The 23,653-nt window shown below is 46.8% G+C and overlaps 2 protein-coding genes across 2 annotated transcripts in view; both read left to right on the plus strand.

Moving 5' to 3' along the window:
- The first annotated feature begins 954 nt into the window (after window positions 1-954).
- CFAP52 (cilia and flagella associated protein 52) lies at window positions 955-12,784 on the plus strand. The gene is made up of 14 exons (XM_072112633.1): window positions 955-1,123; window positions 4,092-4,291; window positions 4,523-4,659; window positions 4,738-4,866; window positions 5,830-5,929; window positions 6,309-6,425; window positions 6,534-6,634; window positions 6,746-6,916; window positions 7,036-7,184; window positions 8,702-8,847; window positions 8,923-9,074; window positions 10,297-10,399; window positions 11,375-11,486; window positions 11,998-12,784. The coding sequence occupies exons 1-14, from the start codon at window positions 1,060-1,062 to the stop codon at window positions 12,171-12,173; spliced, it is 1,857 nt and encodes a 618-aa protein (XP_071968734.1). The 5' UTR covers window positions 955-1,059; the 3' UTR covers window positions 12,174-12,784.
- A 7,282-nt stretch (window positions 12,785-20,066) lies between these two features.
- The window catches only part of USP43 (ubiquitin specific peptidase 43), a 35,948-nt gene continuing 32,361 nt past the window's right edge, over window positions 20,067-23,653 (plus strand). Inside the window, exon 1 of the mRNA XM_072112634.1 lies at window positions 20,067-20,973. Within this exon, the coding sequence (XP_071968735.1) occupies window positions 20,383-20,973 (591 nt within the window). The 5' untranslated portion in view covers window positions 20,067-20,382. The remainder of the gene's footprint in view (window positions 20,974-23,653) is intronic.

Below are 23,653 nucleotides of genomic sequence, written 5' to 3' on the forward strand. Positions count from 1 at the left end.
AGTCAGCAGCTGGTGCGAGACGAGTTAAATGGAAGGAATTGGTTTTGGCTGTCCAGCCTACTAAGCAATTCTGGGAGAACATTGCATGCATTAGATGCAATGTGAACAGAGCCAGAGTGTTCCTAAACTGTTAAAACTTGCCTTACAAATTCTGACTAAAAACCATTGTGTAAGCTCTTGGACGCCATTTTGAAAACCCATTATAGTTAATGGGATCCGTTTGTCACCATAATACGGTGTGTCCAGGTTTCAAAAAGGCGGTGGTGGCACACGTTAGTGTTTTGAGGCCATTTTTAGTCTGTTTTTAAGCAGTCGGTTAAAAAACGCATGCGGTTTTTTAACAGACTGCTTAAAAACAGAATAAAAGCGGGTTCAAAACACTAACGTGTGCCACCACCTTTAGGGGTAGGACTGGGACGCAGGCAGCTGCATCCTATTAAGGTTTTTATGCCGAAATATAATTACAAAATCATGATTTGGTGACTATACCATGCAAACACTATATGATATCGCCACTAAATAATAATTTTGTAATGAATTTTCAGCAAAACTCCCTAATTTGCCCTTTGTTTTGCCTGATGCAAATATGAAATTATTTTTTTTTTTGTTATTTAGACATATAATGGTGGTTACAGATTATTGTATTTGCTGTGTTTTGCATTTGTTGTAAACTATAAATTCTGTCATGGATATTTTATTATAACTAACTAAAGGGCTGTGTACTTGGATTATAATCTCCAATTTGATAAAGTGTGCACAAACAAATAAAAATCCTTCTTATGACATCGCGTGACGAGTGAATTTGGGAAAGAAATCATGCAATTTGTAACTCTGACAGGAATTTAGGCGGCAAACAATAGCGCATGCGTCATAGCCGCTGTGCATTCAGTGCGCGTGCGCAGAAGCTCGTTTAACGCGAAACCAGCTCCACAAAAGCTGCACAGCGCACGCGCAGTGCGTCGTATCTATGGTGACTGAGATACACACAACGTAGGACCCGTAACTAGGAGACGGGAGGAAGCTCTGTAAACCATAAGGGGCGACATAGAGAAACACATCATGGCCTCACCGAGACAGGAGGACGACATGCAGCTTGAGCTGGAGGCAGTCATAGGCTTCAATGGTGAGAGAAACACCGCGTGTAATACTAGGGTCAGGTAGTCACCGCTTAAAGGGCAACTCCATACAACACACTGTTATGGGGGATGTGTAGATGACACTGTTATGGGGGGATGTGTAGATGACACTGTTATGGGGGGATGTGTAGGTGACACTGTTATGGGGGGATGTGTAGGTGACACTGTTATGGGGGGATGTGTAGATGACACTGTTATGGGGGGATGTGTAGGTGAGGGGGGATGTGTAGATGACACTGTTATGGGGGATGTGTAGATGACACTGTTATGGAGGATGTGTAGGTGACACTGTTATGGAGGATGTGTAGGTGACACTGTTATGGGGGATGTGTAGATGACACTGTTATGGGGGATGTGTAGGTGACACTGTTATGGGGGGATGTGTAGGTGACACTGTTATGGGGGGATGTGTAGATGACACTGTTATGGGGGGATGTGTAGGTGACACTGTTATGGGGGGATGTGTAGATGACACTGTTATGGGGGGATGTGTAGGTGAGGGGGGATGTGTAGATGACACTGTTATGGGGGATGTGTAGATGACACTGTTATGGAGGATGTGTAGGTGACACTGTTATGGGGGATGTGTAGATGACACTGTTATGGGGGATGTGTAGGTGACACTGTTATGGGGGGGATGTGTAGGTGACACTGTTATGGGGGGATGTGTAGGTGACACTGTTATGGGGGATGTGTAGGTGACACTGTTATGGGGGGATGTGTAGGTGACACTGTTATGGGGGGATGTGTAGATGACGCTGTTATGGGGGATGTGTAGATGACACTGTTATGGGGGGATGTGTAGATGACACTGTTATGGGGGGATGTGTAGGTGACACTGTTATGGGGGGATGTGTAGATGACGCTGTTATGGGGGATGTGTAGATGACACTGTTATGGGGGGATGTGTAGATGACACTGTTATGGGGGATGTGTAGATGACACTGTTATGGGGGGATGTGTAGGTGACACTGTTATGGGGGATGTGTAGGTGACACTGTTATGGGGGGATGTGTAGGTGACACTTTTATGGGGGATGTGTAGGTGACACTGTTATGGGGGATGTGTAGGTGACACTGTTATGGGGGGATGTGTAGGTGACACTGTTATGTAGGGATGTGTAGATGACACTGTTATGGGGGATGTGTAGGTGACACTGTTATGGGGGATGTGTAGGTGACACTGTTATGGGGGATGTGTAGATGACACTGTTATGGGGGGATGTGTAGGTGACACTGTTATGAGGGATGTGTAGGTGACACTGTTATGGAGGATGTGTAGGTGACACTGTTATGGGGGATGTGTAGGTGACACTGTTATGGGGGGATGTGTAGGTGACACTGTTATGGGGGGATGTGTAGGTGACACTGTTATGGGGGGATGTGTAGGTGACACTGTTATGGGGGGATGTGTAGATGACACTGTTATGGGGGATGTGTAGATGACAGTGTTATGGGGGATGTGTAGGTGACACTGTTATGGGGGATGTGTAGATGACACTGTTATATGGGGGATGTGTAGATGACACTGTTATGGGGGGATGTGTAGGTGACACTGTTATGGGGGGATGTGTAGATGACACTGTTATGGGGGATGTGTAGATGACAGTGTTATGGGGGATGTGTAGGTGACACTGTTATGGGGGATGTGTAGATGACACTGTTATATGGGGGATGTGTAGATGACACTGTTATGGGGGGATGTGTAGATGACACTGTTATGGGGGGATGTGTAGGTGACACTGTTATGGGGGGATGTGTAGGTGACACTGTTATGGGGGATGTGTAGATGACACTGTTATATGGGGGATGTGTAGATGACACTGTTATGGGGGGATGTGTAGATGACACTGTTATGGGGGGATGTGTAGATGACACTGTTATGGGGGGATGTGTAGATGACACTGTTATGGGGGATGTGTAGATGACACTGTTATGGGGGGATGTGTAGATGACACTGTTATGGGGGGATGTGTAGATGACACTGTTATATGGGGGATGTGTAGATGACACTGTTATGGGGGGATGTGTAGATGACACTGTTATGGGGAGATGTGTAGATGACACTGTTATGGGGGGATGTGTAGATGACACTGTTATATGGGGGATGTGTAGATGACACTGTTATATGGGGGGATGTGTAGATGACACTGTTATGGGGGGATGTGTAGGTGACACTGTTATGGGGGGGATTTGTGTAGGTGACACTGTTATGGGGGGATGTGTAGATGACACTGTTATGGGGGATGTGTAGGTGACACTGTTATGGGGGGATGTGTAGGTGACACTGTTATGGGGGGATGTGTGGGTGACACTGTTATGGGGGGATGTGTAGATGACACTGTTATGGGGGATGTGTAGATGACACTGTTATGGGGGATGTGTAGATGACACTGTTATGGGGGGATGTGTAGATGACACTGTTATGGGGGGATGTGTAGGTGACACTGTTATAGGGGGATGTGTAGGTGACACTGTTATGGGGGATGTGTAGGTGACACTGTTATGGGGGGATGTGTAGGTGACACTGTTATGGGGGGATGTGTGGGTGACACTGTTATGGGGGGATGTGTAGATGACACTGTTATGGGGGATGTGTAGATGACACTGTTATGGGGGATGTGTAGATGACACTGTTATGGGGGGATGTGTAGATGACACTGTTATGGGGGGATGTGTAGGTGACACTGTTATGGGGGGATGTGTAGATGACACTGTTATGGGGGGATGTGTAGGTGACACTGTTATGGGGGATGTGTAGGTGACACTGTTATGGGGGGATGTGTAGGTGACACTGTTATGGGGGGATGTGTAGGTGACACTGTTATGGGGGGATGTGTAGGTGACACTGTTATGGGGGATGTGTAGATGACACTGTTATGGGGGGATGTGTAGGTGACACTGTTATGGAGAATCTGTGGATCACGCACTGCTATGGGGAACCCTCCTTTTTTAGGCCATGTCCCCTCTGGTCTGATCAGTCACCCGGATAGGGAACACCTCGTCTACCCCTTGGGGAGCACAGTCATCATCCAGAGTCTGAATAAGCACAAGCAGCACTTCCTGCACGGTCACACCAACAACGTCTCCTGCGTGGCCGCCTCCAAATCTGGCAAATACCTGGCATCAGGGCAAGTCACCTACATGGGATTCAAGGTAAAACGCTGCATCAGCATGTGCTGCTCCCAGAGCTGTATTCACACTTCTGCTACCTGGGGGAGAGGGATCAGATGCCTTTTATGAAGACCTGGAATAACGTTGATATTTGCCAAAAGCAAATCATCATGGCAAGATCTGTAGAGGCGAGGAATATGAAAAGGGTACTGAGACATTTCTGCAGAATTGTGAATGCAGCTCTGGAGTTCTAACAGAAATGATTATTCTTAGGCAGATATTTTCCTTTGGGACTACGCTAAGAGAGAGGCCTGCGGGAAGCTCAGTCTGCACAAAGTCAAGGTGGAAGCTCTGGCCTTCTCTCCTAATGACCGATACTTAGTGTCCCTCGGAGGTCAGGATGATGGCAGGTAAGTGAGTGGAGACCACCAGTCCTGAATGCTGTCTTCAATTTCCATCTAAAAAAACTCTCCACTTTTGTTTCATAGTGTCGTCCTGTGGGATGTGGCAACCAGAGAAGCTATATGTGGTAGCCCGGCTTCTTCCCTCAGCGCCGGACATGCCCTGACTGTATCCTTCACCAACAACAGCGATGACATATTTATAACAGGAGGAAAGTAAGTCACCTAAGGATGATAACCCTACTGGAGCGCAGCTCTGGAGTATAATACAGGATGTAACTCAGGATCAGTACAGGATAAGTAATGTCATGTATGTACACAGTGACTGCACCAGCAGCAGAATAGTGAGTGCAGCTCTGGAGTATAATACAGGATGTAACTCAGGATCAGTACAGGATAAGTAATGTCATGTATATACACAGTGACTGCACCAGCAGCAGAATAGTGAGTGCAGCTCTGGGGTATAATACAGGATGTAACTCAGGATCAGTACAGGATAAGTAATGTCATGTATGTACACAGTGACTGCACCAGCAGCAGAATAGTGAGTGCAGCTCTGGGGTATAATACAGGATGTAACTCAGGATCAGTACAGGATAAGTAATGTCATGTATGTACAGTGACTGCACCAGCAGCAGAATAGTCAGTGCAGCCCTGGAGTATAATACAGGATGTAACTCAGGATCAGTACAGGATAAGTAATGTCATGTATGTACACAGTGACTGCACCAGCAGCAGAATAGTGAGTGCAGCTCTGGGGTATAATACAGGATGTAACTCAGGATCAGTACAGGATAAGTAATATCATGTATGTACAGTGACTGCACCAGCAGCAGAATAGTCAGTGCAGCTCTGGAATATAATACAGGATGTAACTCAGGATCAGTACAGGATAAGTAATGTCATGTATGTACACAGTGACTGCACCAGCAGCAGAATAGTGAGTGCAGCTCTGGGGTATAATACAGGATGTAACTCAGGATCAGTACAGGATAAGTAATGTCATGTATGTACACAGTGACTGCACCAGCAGCAGAATAGTGAGTGCAGCTCTGGAGTAAATACAGGATGTCATATATAGAACAATATACTCTGTAGTCCTTTCACACGTTTGGTAACAACCTGCAGTAAACATTGATTTGGAAGATAATGGCGTCTGACCTCTCTATCTCTACACAGCGGGACCCTACGAGTGTGGGAGGTGGATCTGCCGAACAGGAAAATGCGTCCCACCGAATGTCAGACGGGTCAGCTGAAGCGGGTGGTGTCCTGCCTGGCAGTGAGTACCACGCTGAGATAATCCATCCATTTATTGCGCTATTTGCCGGGATGATTTTGCAGTGATGTTTCTGGATACCTGGGGTCCTGCATACATAATACCGCCATATGGTTCTACTATGTATTACATACGGTACAAGATGCTCCAGATCTTTGTAACCTCTTTAGTTGTGAAGCAGACGGTTTCTTTATATAATAACTATAATGTAGACCCTGTTATCATGTACATCCAGGTACAGACACGCACATATATACAGAGTCCATCCTTCACCTGTCTGCAGCGCACCTGCACCTACAGTGACTATGGACAGTGCATATCCTAGATATCACTACCCCCCATCTCATACTCCCTCTGTATAACCACCATCTTGCCCTCCTAGGTGGCAGAAGACGACAGCTGCTTCTACTGCGGCACAACCACAGGAGACATCCTCAAAGTCAACACAAAGAACAAACTTCTGAACAGCTGCGGACCCCAGAAGGAGCGATTCAGCCTGGTGAGACGCCCCTGAGCTTCACGGAGAGTGTTCTGCATGTGTGAGCAGACATCACCATCTTCAGGTGCACTTATGGTCTTCACTGATGGTTCTTCTCTCCTTTATCAGGGGGTGACGTCTCTGAATTTACTGAAAACTGGGGAATTTATTATTGGATCCGGAGATGGAAAATTATCTCTGTGCAAAGCACCAAACTACAAAGCTGTAAAGTAAGTGTCCAGTGCTGTAAAATCCTGGTAATTCCAGCAGCAGCCTGTAGTTGGCGATGTGGTACAGTCCCCTATATTGGTTTCCATCTTTGTGTTTCTCCTTATCCTCAGGAGCGTGAAGCTGCAGGGGGCTGTGAACTCCATTACACTCAGAGGACAGGGGCATCAGTTTTTCGTGGGGACTGGACAAGCGCAGATTTATCGCTTTAACTATCCAGAGTTCAAAGAGGAAATAATCGCCACCTGCCATAGCGAGGCCATCAATGACGTTGTCTTCCCCTTGTACGTAACACTAGTGTGTCAGATTATTGTATGGCTGTATACTGGCACTTACACTGCTGTGCAGTGGCATTATCACCTCCCTCATCCATTGTGATTATGGGATCATTTTACCCTTTCAGCGCTACATCGGAACTATTCGCCACTTGCTCCAAAAACGACATCCGTGTTTGGCACACCACCAGCCATAAGGAACTGCTGAGGATCACAGTGCCCAATGTGACCTGTAATGCCATCCAGTTCATGAGAGATGGGAAGAGCATCTTATCAGGTGAGAATCAACCCCATCGGCTCCATATGACTTTATCATGGTTCCCTCACATTCACTGCTTGGGTCAGAACATCTCCACAATAATAGGTTTTTGTTGTGTTCCCATTATGAAGCAGCCTAGAATGCAACAAGAAAGAGCAATGACAGGATGATGCTCACTCAGTGATACACAGGTAGGGAGAAGGCTTGTCCAAGCCCATGCTGACCCCTGACCACTGCTGGCTATGATAGAAAGGTGTCAGGACACACAGGACATGGCAGCTCGCTGTGTATGGGGGGTGTAGTCACAGAGGGGTCAGAGCACCCATGCTGACCCCTGACCACTGCTGGCTATGATAGAAAGGTGTCAGGATACACAGGACATGGCAGCTCGCTGTGTATGGGGGGTGTAGTCACAGAGAGGTCAGAGCACCCATGCTGACCCCTGACCACTGCTGGCTATGATAGAAAGGTGTCAGGACACACAGGACATGGCAGCTCGCTGTGTATGGGGGGTGTAGTCACAGAGAGGTCAGAGCGCCCATGCTGACCCCTGACCACTGCTGGCTATGATAGAAAGGTGTTAGGACACACAGGACATGGCAGCTCGCTGTGTATGGGGGGTGTAGTCACAGAGGGGTCAGAGCACCCATGCTGACCCCTGACCACTGCTGGCTATGATAGAAAGGTGTCAGGATACACAGGACATGGCAGCTCGCTGTGTATGGGGGGTGTAGTCACTGAGGGGTCAGAGCGCCCATGCTGACCCCTGACCACTGCTGGCTATGATAGAAAGGTGTCAGGACACACAGGACATGGCAGCTCGCTGTGTATGGGGGTGTAGTCACAGAGGGATCAGAGCGCCCATGCTGACCCCTGACCACTGCTGGCTATGATAGAAAGGTGTCAGGACACACAGGACATGGCAGCTCGCTGTGTATGGGGAGTGTAGTCATAGAGGGGTCAGAGCGCCCATGCTGACCCCCTGACCACTGCCGGCTATGATAGAAAGGTGTCAGGACACAAAGGACATGGCAGCTCGCTGTGTATGGGGGTGTAGTCACAGAGGGGTCAGAGCGCCCATGCTGACCCCTGACCACTGCTGGCTATGATAGAAAGGTGTCAGGACACACAGGACAAGGCAGCTCGCTGTGTATGGGGGTGTAGTCACAGAGCGGTCAGAGCGCCCATGCTGACCCCTGACCACTGCTGGCTATGATAGAAAGGTGTCAGGACACACAGGACATGGCAGCTCGCTGTGTATGGGGGGTGTAGTCACAGAGGTCAGTGCACCCATGCTGACACCTGACCACTGCTGGCTATGATAGAAAGGTGTCAGGACACACAGGACATGGCAGCTCGCTGTGTATGGGGGGTGTAGTCACAGAGGTCAGTGCACCCATGCTGACCCCTGATCACTGCTGGCTATGATAGAAAGGTGTCAGGACACACAGGACATGGCAGCTCGCTGCGTTACAATGTAACAGTATAATGTGGGGATGTGAGATCTGTGTCTGAACTAGTAATTGTCTCCTTAGGGTGGAATGATGGTAAGATCCGAGCCTTCACACCCGAAAGTGGTCGACTAATGTATCAGATTGAGAACGCTCACACCAATGGAGTCACAGCGATTGCTGCCACCAGCGACTGCAGGAGGATTGTGAGCGGAGGAGGAGACGGAAGGGTCAGTAGATGCAAATACTTTATATAATGCTATAGAGCATGAAGAACAGACCCTGACGTGGGAGTCTCTGTGCAGGTGCGGTTGTGGGAGATCGGGAAAGAGAGTCAGAGGCTGGTGGAGTCCATGAAGGAGCACAAGTCTGCGGTGTCCTGCATCAAACTGAAGAGCAACAACCGCGAGTGCGTCACTGCCAGCTCCGACGGGACCTGCATCATATGGGACCTGGAGTCAGTATCTTCACCCTGTCACAGCTTGTACATAGAGTCACCCTGTATAACATCACTTATATCACTACATTACACAGCTGTGATTACAATTCTGCAGCTTCAGAGCTGAAATCACCCAGAATCACATGCGGAGCTGGTGTCAACGCACAACCGGCTCTGCTTCAGGACAGATCCTCTGCGTTACAGAAATGGATCAGAGCTTTTGGGGGGCGCCTTAGGAGTCCTTGTACATGTGCAGTTGTGTGTCCATACAGACTGCAGCCAGTGTTATGTGTTGTCCCTGGAGAGATGTGTGATCAGACCTCTGTGGACATTGTTAGTAGCAGCAGGACTGTGATCTATGGACATCTCTCCAGGGACAATACCTAACAGGGTCTGCACAGAGCACAGCAGTGTGAGGTCTGATTGCACATCTTTTCAGGGACAATGCATAATGATGTGTCACAATTTATCTGTATGACAGCTGTGAATTACATTGTGGGCAACACCAGGAGCTTCATGAGGATCTGTGATTTGCTTTGTAATACTCGGCTCAGGCAGATACTTCATAGGCCGCGGTCACACAAAGCGTTTCTACTGTATTGCCTTTTGAGAAGTAACTCCAAAGCTGCAGAGAGGAGCTTGTCCTGGTTGTATTAACATTGTGGGGGAGTTTTCTGGGGTACAAGCACTGAACTATTCCAACTTTATTGAGCGCTATGCCATCTCCACGCTATATGGGCGTGCAGGGGCATGAAGGGGCGTGGCCACTGGCAGTGTTCCTGCCCTTTCCCTGCACACTTTTTAAAAACCTGTTAACATTCGCCGCTGAATGTCGCTGGCTTTTAATGAAAACTATGTCAGGTCGGACCTGGTATAGTTTTGTCCACCCGTCTAAGCCGCGGGACAGGGGGTTATCATACAGCGGTGCATGGAGCGCCACAATGCGATCAGGCCAAGCACCTACCTGACTGACACCTCATAAAAACCTTTATTTATCATTATACAAAAATACACTACCAAACATTAAGAATCCGTAACAAATCTACCGCACAAGTTGCATCCCTTATTTATTACATTTCTGCAGAAATTTTTTTTTTTTGGCTTATAAATGTAATTATTTATATAAATATTCTAATCTCACAGAAAATGTGAGAAATCTTTACATTTTCTGCTAATTAATAACTTGCACTGTTTCCTTCCTGTTAGAAGTTACATCTCATTTCTGTTTTATTTCCTTCAGGAGGTTCATTAGAAAGCAGATGGTCTTATCCAACACCCTCTTCCGCTGCGTCTGTTACCACCCGGAGGAGTTCCAGATCATCACCAGCGGCACCGACAGGAAGGTCAGTGGCATCTGCACAGCGCCAGCCTATACCCTGGAGGTCTGACCTATGACTGTATGACCTGTGGGGGTAGCTGGGTGTAATAAGAGGGACCTCCTCTTCTATGGAGGACCCCTGTCCTACTGTGCATTTATAGCAGACGCTCTTGAGTGATGTCTCGCTGCTGGGAAGAATGGAGAAGCTGGTGACCTCCACCCAGAGATATGTAGAAAAGCCACAATCAACTTAATAAGACAGTGGTGGCGAACCTATGGCACGGGTGCCAGAGATGGCACTCAGAGCCCTCTTTTTGGGCACCCAAGCTATCAACATAGCTCAGAGTCCACCAGACAGGCCTCAAACAATCATCCTGCAGTCCCAGGCAACTCCAGAAATGCTGCTCTCAGTGCTACTTTAAAGCAACACATTCTTTATTGGGACTGCAGGAAGAGGTAGAACATGTGGAAAGGGGCAGATTATCCTTAGAGCTTCTCCTGCCCTCACATTTCTACCAGTACAGGGGGAACCTGGTGAGATCCTACAAAGATAGTCCAAATTTGCCCTTCTTTCAAATGTTCTTTTGTCCTTAAGAGGCCGATATGATTGAAAGTTGTAGTAGAACAGATAGCAATAAATTGCTACTTAAATTGCCTTCCTGGCACTTTGTAATAAATAAGTGGGTTTTGGTTGTAGTTTAGGCACCTGATCTCTAAAGGGTTTGTCATCACTGTCATAAGACCTTACAGATATTATACACACGTATCATGCAGAATCCCTCATCACCACCAGGTGGCGCTGCATCTGCATGGCCCCATATACAGAGATCACACATAGGACTAGCCCTGGAAATTAGATGGTTATGTGCATACCTACATATCAGCTACCATGATGACATCGGGGACTGTCATTCTCACCAGCCCTGTGATTGGTTTATATGGATGAAGCTCTTTAAGCAGTAGATTCAGTTGCTGTAAGGTCTGTGACGTTCTCTTGCAGATCGGATACTGGGAAGTGTTTGATGGATCCGCTATCAGAGGACTGGATGGATCCTTGTCCGGAGCAATCAACGGGATGGATATAAGTGACAGCGGAAGTCACTTTGTCACAGGTAATATCCCAGCGGTGGGGGTCAGTGTATCAGGGTGGGTCCTCACTATAACAGGGAGCAGAAAAGAGCCTGAAATTGGGAGGTCCTTGTAGCAGCGCACATGCTGGGATCACAGCGACTATCTCACAACATAAGCTGATCTGGTCACTCTTAGTAGAGGAGATTTGGTGTAATCTTATCCTCTGTTCCTGTGCTGCACATTGCTCTCCCCCTGCATGTATGATGTGTGAGACCCCCACCCTACAGACCCCTGCTTTACACAAAGTGCAGCCAATACTTCTGTGTATTCGGTTGCCTCCATGTAAGTTTTGTCTTGGCATTTTAGCTGCAGTAGTTGCGACCACCAGGTGGCAGCACTGACCCTTACAATTAGAAGGGATTACGACTCTTGAGATCATTGAGGGGTGCAATGTATCTGTATTACCTGGGCCTGTATGAGGGGTGCAGCGCACCTGTATGAGGGGTGCACAATGTAACCCTCCATCTAATCGGTTCCTCATGTCTGTTCCAGGTGGAGATGACAAACTGGTAAAGGTCTGGGACTACAATGAGGGCGAAGTCACCAGCGTTGGCATCGGACACAGCGGCAGCATCAGCCGGATAAAGATCTGCCCCCTCTCCAAGTACATCATCAGCGTGAGCACCGATGGCGCCATCCTGCGTTGGAAGTACCCCTACCCCGTCTAGACACCTATCACTCCCATCAGGTGCTCAGTTATTACTCCACATGATTCGCAGCCAATCAGAGCTCAGCTTTTCTTACTTTCGAAAAGAAAAAAAAAATCTGAGCTGTGATTGGTTGATCTTAGTAAATGGAGTCTTACTGTTTAGCCTTCATTTGTTATGCATAGTGCAGGGCTTCAGGGGGCGGAGCCTGATAGTGTCATGCTCCACCCCTCAGACCCTACACCCCTCGGAGTGTTACTTTAATGGACCAAAATCCCCTCCACTATTTATAGCCGTCTTCTTCTATAGTCGTCAGGTCTCTGATGGGTGATGCTGGGGACCCACAGAGACCCCCGTGGTGGTCCCCTGCGCCACATATCGAGGCTTCTCATGTTTGGAATAAATGAGTTTGTCTTCTATTCTTCTTGCATGGGGTATAATAGATGTGATGGCAGGGGATATGGCCGCCTATCCACAGCAAAATATCCCAATCCGGACCGATTTTCCTGCAGATTTTGTTGTGAGTTTAAAAGAGAAGGCATCTAATACTTGTCACAGCTGAGGGTTTGTTTCAAGTCTTCTAGTGTAGGAAAATCCTCTCTACAAATGCAATAAAATCTCTACCAAATCTGCCTGTAGTCACCTACGGGCTCATCCTGGGGGATCACACATCACACACAGTAGGGGGCAGGTCACAGGAAATCATATGTATAAGGGGGTCCATGAGGGGCTAGTATGGATCCCTATGGTGGGTTACATAAATTTGCTTGTACTTATGGTACTTCATACAATGCCCCCCACCACCCACACAGTTCTGATTACTGTAACAAGCCGTGCACCTGTGTGACATCACATGACTAGGGATATAATGAGCCGTGCACCTGTGTGACATCACATGACCAGGGATATAATGAGCCGTGAACCTGTGTGACATCACATGACTAGGGATATAATGAGCTATGCACCTGTGTGACATCACATGACCAGGGATATAATGAGCCGTGCACCTGTGTGACATCACATGACCAGGGATATAATGAGCCGTGAACCTGTGTGACATCACATGACCAGGGATATAATGAGCCGTGCACCTGTGTGACATCACATGACCAGGGATATAACGAGCCGTGCACCTGTGTGACATCACATGACCAGGGATATAATGAGCCGTGCACCTGTGTGACATCACATGACCAGGGATATAATGATCTATGCACCTGTATAACATCACATGACCCGGGATATAATGAGCTGTGCACCTGTGTGACATCACATGACCAGGGATGTAACGAGCCGTGCACCTGTGTGACATCACATGACCAGGGATATAATGAGCTATGCACCTGTGTGACATCACATGACCAGGGATATAATGATCTATGCACCTGTATAACATCACATGACCCGGGATATAATGAGCTATGCACCTGTGTGACATCACATGACCAGGGAGAAAGTTTTATCCACAGGGAGTAAACAATGAAGTTTCCTTATGATGATTGACAGCAAGCAGAGATCTAGAAGGAAGGAATTGAACAAAAAGTAAATTGGAAAATTGTATAACTTTTCATTTATACAAACAATATCAATTATTTGATTAAGTAGACATCCCCTTTAATAGTAAGCAGTCATAAAGTCAGACATGTGGGGGGTTATTTATCGTACACCGGCGCTTGTCCGTATGATGGGGCACACTGAGCATCAGCCGGATACTTCAAGAAGCTCCCGTCTCACGGACACGGACATGGAAACCTGACGTGGAGCCGGCACAATGTCACGTAGGTTCCCAACATATTATGCGCCTATTCACACTCGCAGTTTGTGATTACTGATTATGGACTGGACACATTTTACTGATTATTAATATAATTAGAAGCCGAGTGATTACCAAATCAAAAAACAACAACCCGTCCAGGGATCAGCCGCTACCTCTGCTACATGTGACTCCATCCCAATGACTGACCCTGATTGCGGATGAGATGACTGATCCCAGTTTCTGCTCCACCCCAAGACTCCCAGGAATCTGCTCCCGGTGACATGACACATACCATCACGTGGTACTTATCCGGATTATCAGATGCCGGATTATAGGAATATCATGTGCTATTTATTCATTGACTGCTGCACCTTATAAGGGAATTCATAGAAAGAGTTTGGCAGTATAAGAGTTAATGAGCCAATGATTCTGCGGCACAAGATTTCCGCTCAGGAGCACAATATCACACAGGATAGGATTAGATACATAGCTTAGCAGACAGTATCACACAGGATAGGATTAGATACACAGCTCAGGATGCAGTATCACACAGGATAGGATTAGATACACAGCTCAGCAGACAGTACCACACAGGATAGGATTAGATACACAGCTCAGCAGTCAGTATCACTCAGGAGAGGATTAGATACACAGCTCAGCAGACTGTATCACACAGGATAGGATTAGATACACAGCCCAGCAGATATTATCACACAGGATAGGATTAGATACACAGCTCAGCAGACAGTATCACACAGGACAGGATTAGATACACAGCTCAGCAGTCAGTATCACACAGGACAGGATTAGATACACAGCTCAGCAGTCAGTATCACTCAGGAAAGGATTAGATACACAGCCCAGCAGACAGTATCACACAGGGGAGGATTAGATACACAGCTCAGCAGTCAGTATCACACATGATAGGATTAGATACACAGCTCAGCAGTCAGTATCACACAGGATAGGATTAGATACACAGCTCAGCAGTCAGTATCACACAGGACAGGATTAGATACACAGCTCAGCAGTCAGTATCACTCAGGAAAGGATTAGATACACAGCCCAGCAGACAGTATCACACAGGGGAGGATTAGATACACAGCTCAGCAGTCAGTATCACACATGATAGGATTAGATACACAGCTCAGCAGACAGTATCACACAGGACAGGATTAGATACACAGCTCAGCAGTCAGTATCACAGATGATAGGATTAGATACACAGCTCAGCAGTCAGTATCACACAGGACAGGATTAGATACACAGCTCAGCAGACAGTATCACACAGGATAGGATTAGATACACAGCTCAGCAGTCAGTATCACACAGGACAGGATTAGATACACAGCTCAGCAGACAGTATCACACAGGATAGGATTAGATACACAGCTCATCAGTCAGTATCACACATGACAGGATTAGATACACAGCTCAGCAGTCAGTATCACACAGGACAGGATTAGATACACAGCTCAGCAGACAGTATCACACAGGATAGGATTAGATACACAGCTCAGCAGACAGTATCACACATGATAGTATTAGATACACAGCTCAGCACAGTATCACACAGGATAGGATTAGATACACAGCCAGGCAGACAGTATCACACAGGATAGGATTAGATACACAGCTCAGCAGACTGTATCACACAGGATAGGATTAGATACACAGCCCAGCAGACAGTATCACACAGGATAGGATTAGATACACAGCTCAGCAGACTATCACACAGGATAGGATTAGATACACAGCTCAGCAGCCAGTATCACACATGATGGGGTTAGATACACAGCTCAGCAGTCAGTATCACTCAGGAGAGGATTAGATACACAGCTCAGCAGACTGTATCACTCAGGAGAGGATTAGATACACAGCTCAGCAGACTGTATCACACAGGATAGGATTAGATACACAGCTCAGCAGACTGTATCACACAGGATAGGATTAGATACACAGCTCAGCAGACTGTATCACACAGGATAGGATTAGATACACAGCTCAGCAGATAGTATCACACAGGATAGGATTAGATACACAGCTCAGCAGACAGTATCACACAGGACAGGATTAGATACACAGCTCAGCAGTCAGTATCACTCAGGAAGGGATTAGATACACAGCCCAGCGGACAGTATCACACAGGATAGGATTAGATACACAGCTCAGCAGTCAGTATCACACAGGATAGTATTAGATACACAGCTCAGCAGACAGTATCAAACAGGACAGGATTAGATACACAGCTCAGCAGACAGTATCACTCAGGAGAGGATTAGATACACAGCTCAGCAGTCAGTATCACTCAGGAGAGGATTAGATACACAGCTCAGCAGTCCGTATCACTCAGGAGAGGATTAGATACACAGCTCAGCAGTCAGTATCACACAGGACAGGATTAGATACACAGCTCAGCAGACAGTATCACACAGGACATGATTAGATACACAGCTCAGCAGTCAGTATCACACAGGACAGGATTAGATACACAGCTCAGCAGACAGTATCACACATGATAGGATTAGATACACAGCTCAGCAGTCAGTATCACACAGGATAGGATTAGATACACAGCTCAGCAGACAGTATCACACAGGATAGGATTAGATACACAGCTCAGCAGAGAGTATCACACAGGATAGGATTAGATACACAGCTCAGCAGTCAGTATCACACAGGACAGGATTAGATACACAGCTCAGCAGACAGTATCACACAGGATAGGATTAGATACACAGCTCAGCAGTCAGTATCACACAGGACAGGATTAGATACACAGCTCAGCACAGTATCACACAGGATAGGATTAGATACACAGCCAGGCAGACAGTATCACACAGGATAGGATTAGATACACAGCTCAGAACAGTATCACACAGGATAGGATTAGATACACAGCTCAGCAGACTGTATCACACAGGATAGGATTAGATACACAGCCCAGCAGACAGTATCACACAGGATAGGATTAGATACACAGCTCAGCAGACTATCACACAGGATAGGATTAGATACACAGCTCAGCAGCCAGTATCACACATGATGGGGTTAGATACACAGCTCAGCAGTCAGTATCACTCAGGAGAGGATTAGATACACAGCTCAGCAGACTGTATCACTCAGGAGAGGATTAGATACACAGCTCAGCAGACTGTATCACACAGGATAGGATTAGATACACAGCTCAGCAGACTGTATCACACAGGATAGGATTAGATACACAGCTCAGCAGACTGTATCACACAGGATAGGATTAGATACACAGCTCAGCACTCTGTATCACACATGATAGGATTAGATACACAGCTCAGCAGTCAGTAGCACTCAGGAGAGGATTAGATACACAGCTCAGCAGTCAGTATCACACAGGACAGGATTAGATACACAGCTCAGCAGACTGTATCACACAGGATAGGATTAGATACACAGATCAGCAGCCTGTATCACACATGATGGGATTAGATACACAGCTCAGCAGTCAGTATCACTCAGGAGAGGATTAGATACACAGCTCAGCAGACTGTATCACACATGATAGGATTAGATACACAGCTCAGCACTATCACACATGATAGGATTAGATACACAGCTCAGCAGACTGTATCACACAGGATAGGATTAGATACACAGCCCAGCAGACAGTATCACACAGGATAGGATTAGATACACAGCTCAGCACAGTATCACACAGGATAGGATTAGATACACAGCCAGGCAGACAGTATCACACAGGATAGGATTAGATACACAGCTCAGAACAGTATCACACAGGATAGGATTAGATACACAGCTCAGCAGACTGTATCACACAGGATAGGATTAGATACACAGCCCAGCAGACAGTATCACACAGGATAGGATTAGATACACAGCTCAGCAGAGTATCACACAGGATAGGATTAGATACACAGATCAGCAGCCAGTATCACACATGATGGGGTTAGATACACAGATCAGCAGTCAGTATCACTCAGGAGAGGATTAGATACACAGCTCAGCAGACTGTATCACTCAGGAGAGGATTAGGTACACAGCTCAGCAGACTGTATCACACAGGATAGGATTAGATACACAGCTCAGCAGACTGTATCACACAGGATAGGATTAGATACACAGCTCAGCACTATCACACATTATAGGATTAGATACACAGCTCAGCAGTCAGTAGCACTCAGGAGATGATTAGATACACAGCTCAGCAGTCAGTATCACACAGGACAGGATTAGATACACAGCTCAGCAGACTATATCACACAGGATAGGATTAGATACACAGATCAGCAGCCTGTATCACACATGATGGGATTAGATACACAGCTCAGCAGTCAGTATCACTCAGAAGAGGATTAGATACACAGCTCAGCAGACTGTATCACACAGGATAGGATTAGATACACAGCTCAGCAGTCAGTATCACACAGGACAGGATTAGATACACAGCTCAGCAGACAGTATCACACAGGATAGGATTAGATACACAGCTCAGCAGACAGTATCACACATCATAGGATTAGATACACAGCTCAGCAGTCAGTATCACTCAGGAGAGGATTAGATACACAGCTCAGCAGACAGTATCACTCAGGAGAGGATTAGATACACAGCTCAGCAGACTGTATCACACAGGATAGGATTAGATACACAGCCCAGCAGACAGTATCACACAGGATAGGATTAGATACACAGCTCAGCAGAGTATCACACAGGATAGGATTAGATACACAGATCAGCAGCCAGTATCACACATGATGGGGTTAGATACACAGCTCAGCAGTCAGTATCACTCAGGAGAGGATTAGGTACACAGCTCAGCAGACTGTATCACACAGGATAGGATTAGATACACAGCTCAGCAGACTGTATCACACAGGATAGGATTAGATACACAGCTCAGCACTATCACACATTATAGGATTAGATACACAGCTCAGCAGTCAGTAGCACTCAGGAGATGATTAGATACACAGCTCAGCAGTCAGTATCACACAGGACAGGATTAGATACACAGCTCAGCAGACTATATCACACAGGATAGGATTAGATACACAGATCAGCAGCCTGTATCACACATGATGGGATTAGATACACAGCTCAGCAGTCAGTATCACTCAGAAGAGGATTAGATACACAGCTCAGCAGACTGTATCACACAGGATAGGATTAGATACACAGCTCAGCAGTCAGTATCACACAGGACAGGATTAGATACACAGCTCAGCAGACAGTATCACACAGGATAGGATTAGATACACAGCTCAGCAGACAGTATCACACATCATAGGATTAGATACACAGCTCAGCAGTCAGTATCACTCAGGAGAGGATTAGATACACAGCTCAGCAGACAGTATCACTCAGGAGAGGATTAGATACACAGCTCAGCAGACTGTATCACACAGGATAGGATTAGATACACAGCTCAGCAGTCAGTATCACACAGGATAGGATTAGATACACAGCTCAGCAGACTGTATCACACATGATTATAATATTTGTAACTTTTTAACTTTCCTGCGGATATATTATGTGTATATTATGTGCTGTATATTATGTGTATATTATGTGCTGTATATTATGTGCTGTGTATTATGTGTATATTATGTGCTGTGTATTATGTGCTGTGTATTATGTGTATATTATGTGCTGTATATTATCTGTATATTATGTGCTGTGTATTATGTGTATATTATGTGCTGTATATTATGTGCTGTGTATTATGTGTATATTATGTGCTGTATATTATCTGTATATTATGTTCTGTGTATTATGTGCTGTACATTATCTGTATATTATGTGTGTATTATGTTTTGTGTATTATTTGTATATTATGTTCTGTGTATTATGTGCTGTATATTATGTGCTGTATATTATGTGCTGTACATTATCTGTGTATTATGTGCTGTATATTATGTGCTGTATATTATGTGCTGTACATTATCTGTGTATTATGTGCTGTATATTATGTGCTGTATATTATGTGCTGTACATTATCTGTTTTTTATGTGCGGTGTCAGCTCCGGGGCTTGTCCTGTCCATGTCTCTTGTCTATAGATTATCAGGCAGATGACAGGAGGCTCATCCTGTGAGTGTGGATTGTGTCATACCTAGTAGTCACCACTAGAGGCTCCCCCCTCCTGGCTGCTGCCTCCCATTGCTTGCCTTGGAGGAGTGAAGCTCAGCAGCTAATAATATTCCTGGAGTGGAGGTGGAGCAGAGCCTGGGCAGCAGATCCTCAGCGCCTGGAGACCTGACACTTCTCAGCTCCCAGGGAGAATGGATCCCAGGTCTTCCCGGACAGGTGGCAGGTGTCTACCTCTGCGGGGGGCCAGGTGTGCGCTCACACCACTCATGGGGGGCTTGCTGTAAGGATTGTTATCTCAGCCTCCTGAAGTCCTGCTTCCTCCTTCCTGCTCCACCTGCACTTAGCCTCCCAGGTAGATCAGAGTCTCCAAGGCTCCAGGTACAGAAGTCATGGAGGAGCCACCCAAGGCGCCCAAAGACAAGAGCTCCAAGAAGCTCTTCAGGAGCAAGTCCCTCCGGTCTGTCGTCAACAGGATCCTCAAAACTTTGAGCAATTTGTCCCACCTGGTCGACGTGGAGAGGAACAACTTGTACACGGAAGACGACGATGGGGGCTTCAAGCAGAAATCCCACCCTGGAGAAGGCAAAGGGTCTTCCCATGAGGATTATAGAGTTGTCCAAGGAGGTGACAGCAACAATAACCTGGGTAAAGCTCAGGTGGTGGCCAAGGCTCAGGAGAGGACTTCCCTCAGCTCAGACGAGAAGGTTCCTGGGGTCCAAGGGCTGAAGAACCACGGGAACACCTGCTTCATGAACGCCGTGGTCCAATGCCTGAGTAACACGGACCTCCTGGCCGAGTACCTGGGGATGGAGCAGTTTAGAGCGGAGCTCAAGAGGACCAAGGGGCGAGAGGGTCTCCAGAAGGAGTCCACAGAGGAGACCCCACTGCCCGGAAAGGGGGAGGTCACCGAGAGGTTAGCCTGCCTGGTCAGGGGTCTATGGACCTTAGAATACACCCCTCAACTTTCTGCTGAATTCAAGGTGAGTTCTGGTTGTGTTAACCCCTTCTCTTCCAGTGCTGGATCCTTGTTTACCGTCTGCTCGTTACTCACCGGTTAATTATCTGCAATAAGGTTTACTTATTATCTCCACCGCGATGATGTCATCGCTGACTGATTATCACAACATCGCTGACAGGACAGAGACGCTCTTGTTCTATTAGGTAATTAACGCCTCATTAAATGAAGTTTGTTTCATCTAGTTTTGGTCACGTGACCCGGGGAGGGAGATGTTATCGGACCTTGATTACAGGTCTGGGGGGTAGATTTCCTGACACATTGGGCAGGAACGTCAGCGAGTGACAGCTCCGCTCATGTCCTGGAGGAAACACGTGGATTCCTGCAATGAATGAGAGTCCTAGCAAATCTGCCGTGTGTGAACACACCCCTAGACCGGGATAGTAGCCGAGCTGTAGGGTCCCTGCTCCTCATGTATCACTCTGCCTGGGGGGTACCAGGACCCGGGGAGGTCACCATACGCCCCCTCTGACCCCCCGTATAGCGAGCGCCAAGGTGACTGATCTCAGGTGTCGGCTTAAAGTCAAAGCAGAGGAATTATCCAATTGCTAAAATGCTGCGAACAATTAAATTAAAAGCCTCCGTCCCCTGAGAGGATCCTCGTATCAGACGCCAGAGACGTGACAATGTGTGGCGGCCCCCCCACGGGTGCGCTTAACCCCTGCACTGCTGGAGAAGAGTCTCAGTGCTGAGACTAGGAATTACCCTATGAATCGATAGGACCACCACAATCACTAACCCGGGGGGGGTCCCAAGACCCTCCATATTGTATGACTGAGGAGAAGCTCATACAAAGTCTATGACACGGGCCACAGCTTGTAGGATCATGTATTACAGGGTAATGGAGACATCACATATATGGGGGTCACTGTATAGGACCCCCAAGTGGATGTTATTAGATGTAGAGAGGGGGTCCCGTAAGTGGATGTAAACTCTACTAAGACCATATTCACCTGGACACTGAGAGCTTATAATATTTTGATCTCTATTGTGTCCATGGGGCGGTGAGGCCCATTACAAGAGGAGTGACCCCCATAGTGGGAGAAGCAGAGCCCTATAACAATAAGGGGAACCCCATAACAGGAGAAGCAGAGCCCCATAATAGGAGCAGCATCCTATAACAGGAGGAGCAGGGCCCATAGCAGGGAGGAGCAGGGACCCATAGCAGGAGGAGCAGGGACCCATAACAGCAGAAGCAGGGACCCATAGCAGGAGGAGCAGGGACCCATAACAGCAGAAGCAGGGACCCATAACAGCAGAAGCAGGGCGTCCATAGCCTGGGAAGCAGAGCTCCATAGCAGGGAGGAGCAGGGCCCCATAGCAGGGAGGAGCAGGGCCCCATCATAGGAGAAGCAGAGCCCCATAACAGGATGGCAGCCCCATAAGAGTACAAGGTGGAGGTGCTCCCCATAACAGGGAGGGCTACGCCCCATAAAACGTGGAGATGAGGCCATGATCGGTGGAGCAGAACCCCAAACCCTTCTACTTGCACCCTGGACTATAAGGCTTATGATAATGGACTCTATTCACAGTCTGTGCCAGAACTGTATATCATCATGTCAGTGCCAGGTGTCTGCAGGGTTGGAGTAAAGCTGTAGATATTGCTATCCCGTAGTATTATGATGATTATTTCTTCTATTACTATAATCAATACCCAGTGCAATGTCACCCACACAATGTGGCCTCACAGCTGGGCAGGGGAACGCTGACGTCTCATCTCAAACACTTTGTACGTGGAGCAGGGGGTCACAAGAACTGCCCATGGTACCAAAACCCATATTGTCTTCTCCGTCTGGTCCTTAGTCTTGATGTTCATCTGACATTTTATAAAGATGATGGGACTAATGTATCTCTGCTGGTACAGGATCATTACTACTATTAACACTATCACCACTAGCACCACTACTAGTACTACTACAACTACTACCACTACCATCACAACTACCACTACCTCAACTACCACTACTACCTATACTGCCACCGCTACTAAAACTGCCATCAGCACTACTACTACCTCTACTACTAATGCTTTTAAAACTACTACAACTACTACCACTACCATCACTATACCACTACTACCTATTCTACTACCAATACTGCCACACCACCACTACTAAAACTACTACTACTACTACCTCTTGTACTAACACTACTTAGAGTACTAGCACCACTACCACTACTACTACTACAACTACTACTACTACCATCACTATACCACTACTACTACTACCACCTATTCTACTACCCCTACTGCCACCACTTGAACAACTACCACTACTACTACTATTAAAACTACTAACAGCACTACTATTACTGTCCCCACTAATAAAACTACTTCTACCACCACTACTACCTCTTACACTACCATTACTGCTACCACCAATACTATTACAACTACCCCTGCCTCAACTACCACTGCTACCTCTTCCATTATTACCACCGGACTTCGCACTGTGCAACTTTGACATCTCAGATCCGCTTATCGTTACATTAACGCTTCCTCTATGGAATGTAACCTTAATTTTCGGGATTCATCATTTTATCCCTTCCCGATCAGTTTTATGTAACTGCCCCCCATTAGGATGAAGTAACATTTAGATACAATGTTGCATGAAGGTGCACAAATGACTGTGAATGCTTCAGCT

This window comes from Engystomops pustulosus, chromosome 6 (assembly GCF_040894005.1).
Source record: "Engystomops pustulosus chromosome 6, aEngPut4.maternal, whole genome shotgun sequence".
Lineage (NCBI taxonomy): Eukaryota > Metazoa > Chordata > Amphibia > Anura > Leptodactylidae > Engystomops > Engystomops pustulosus.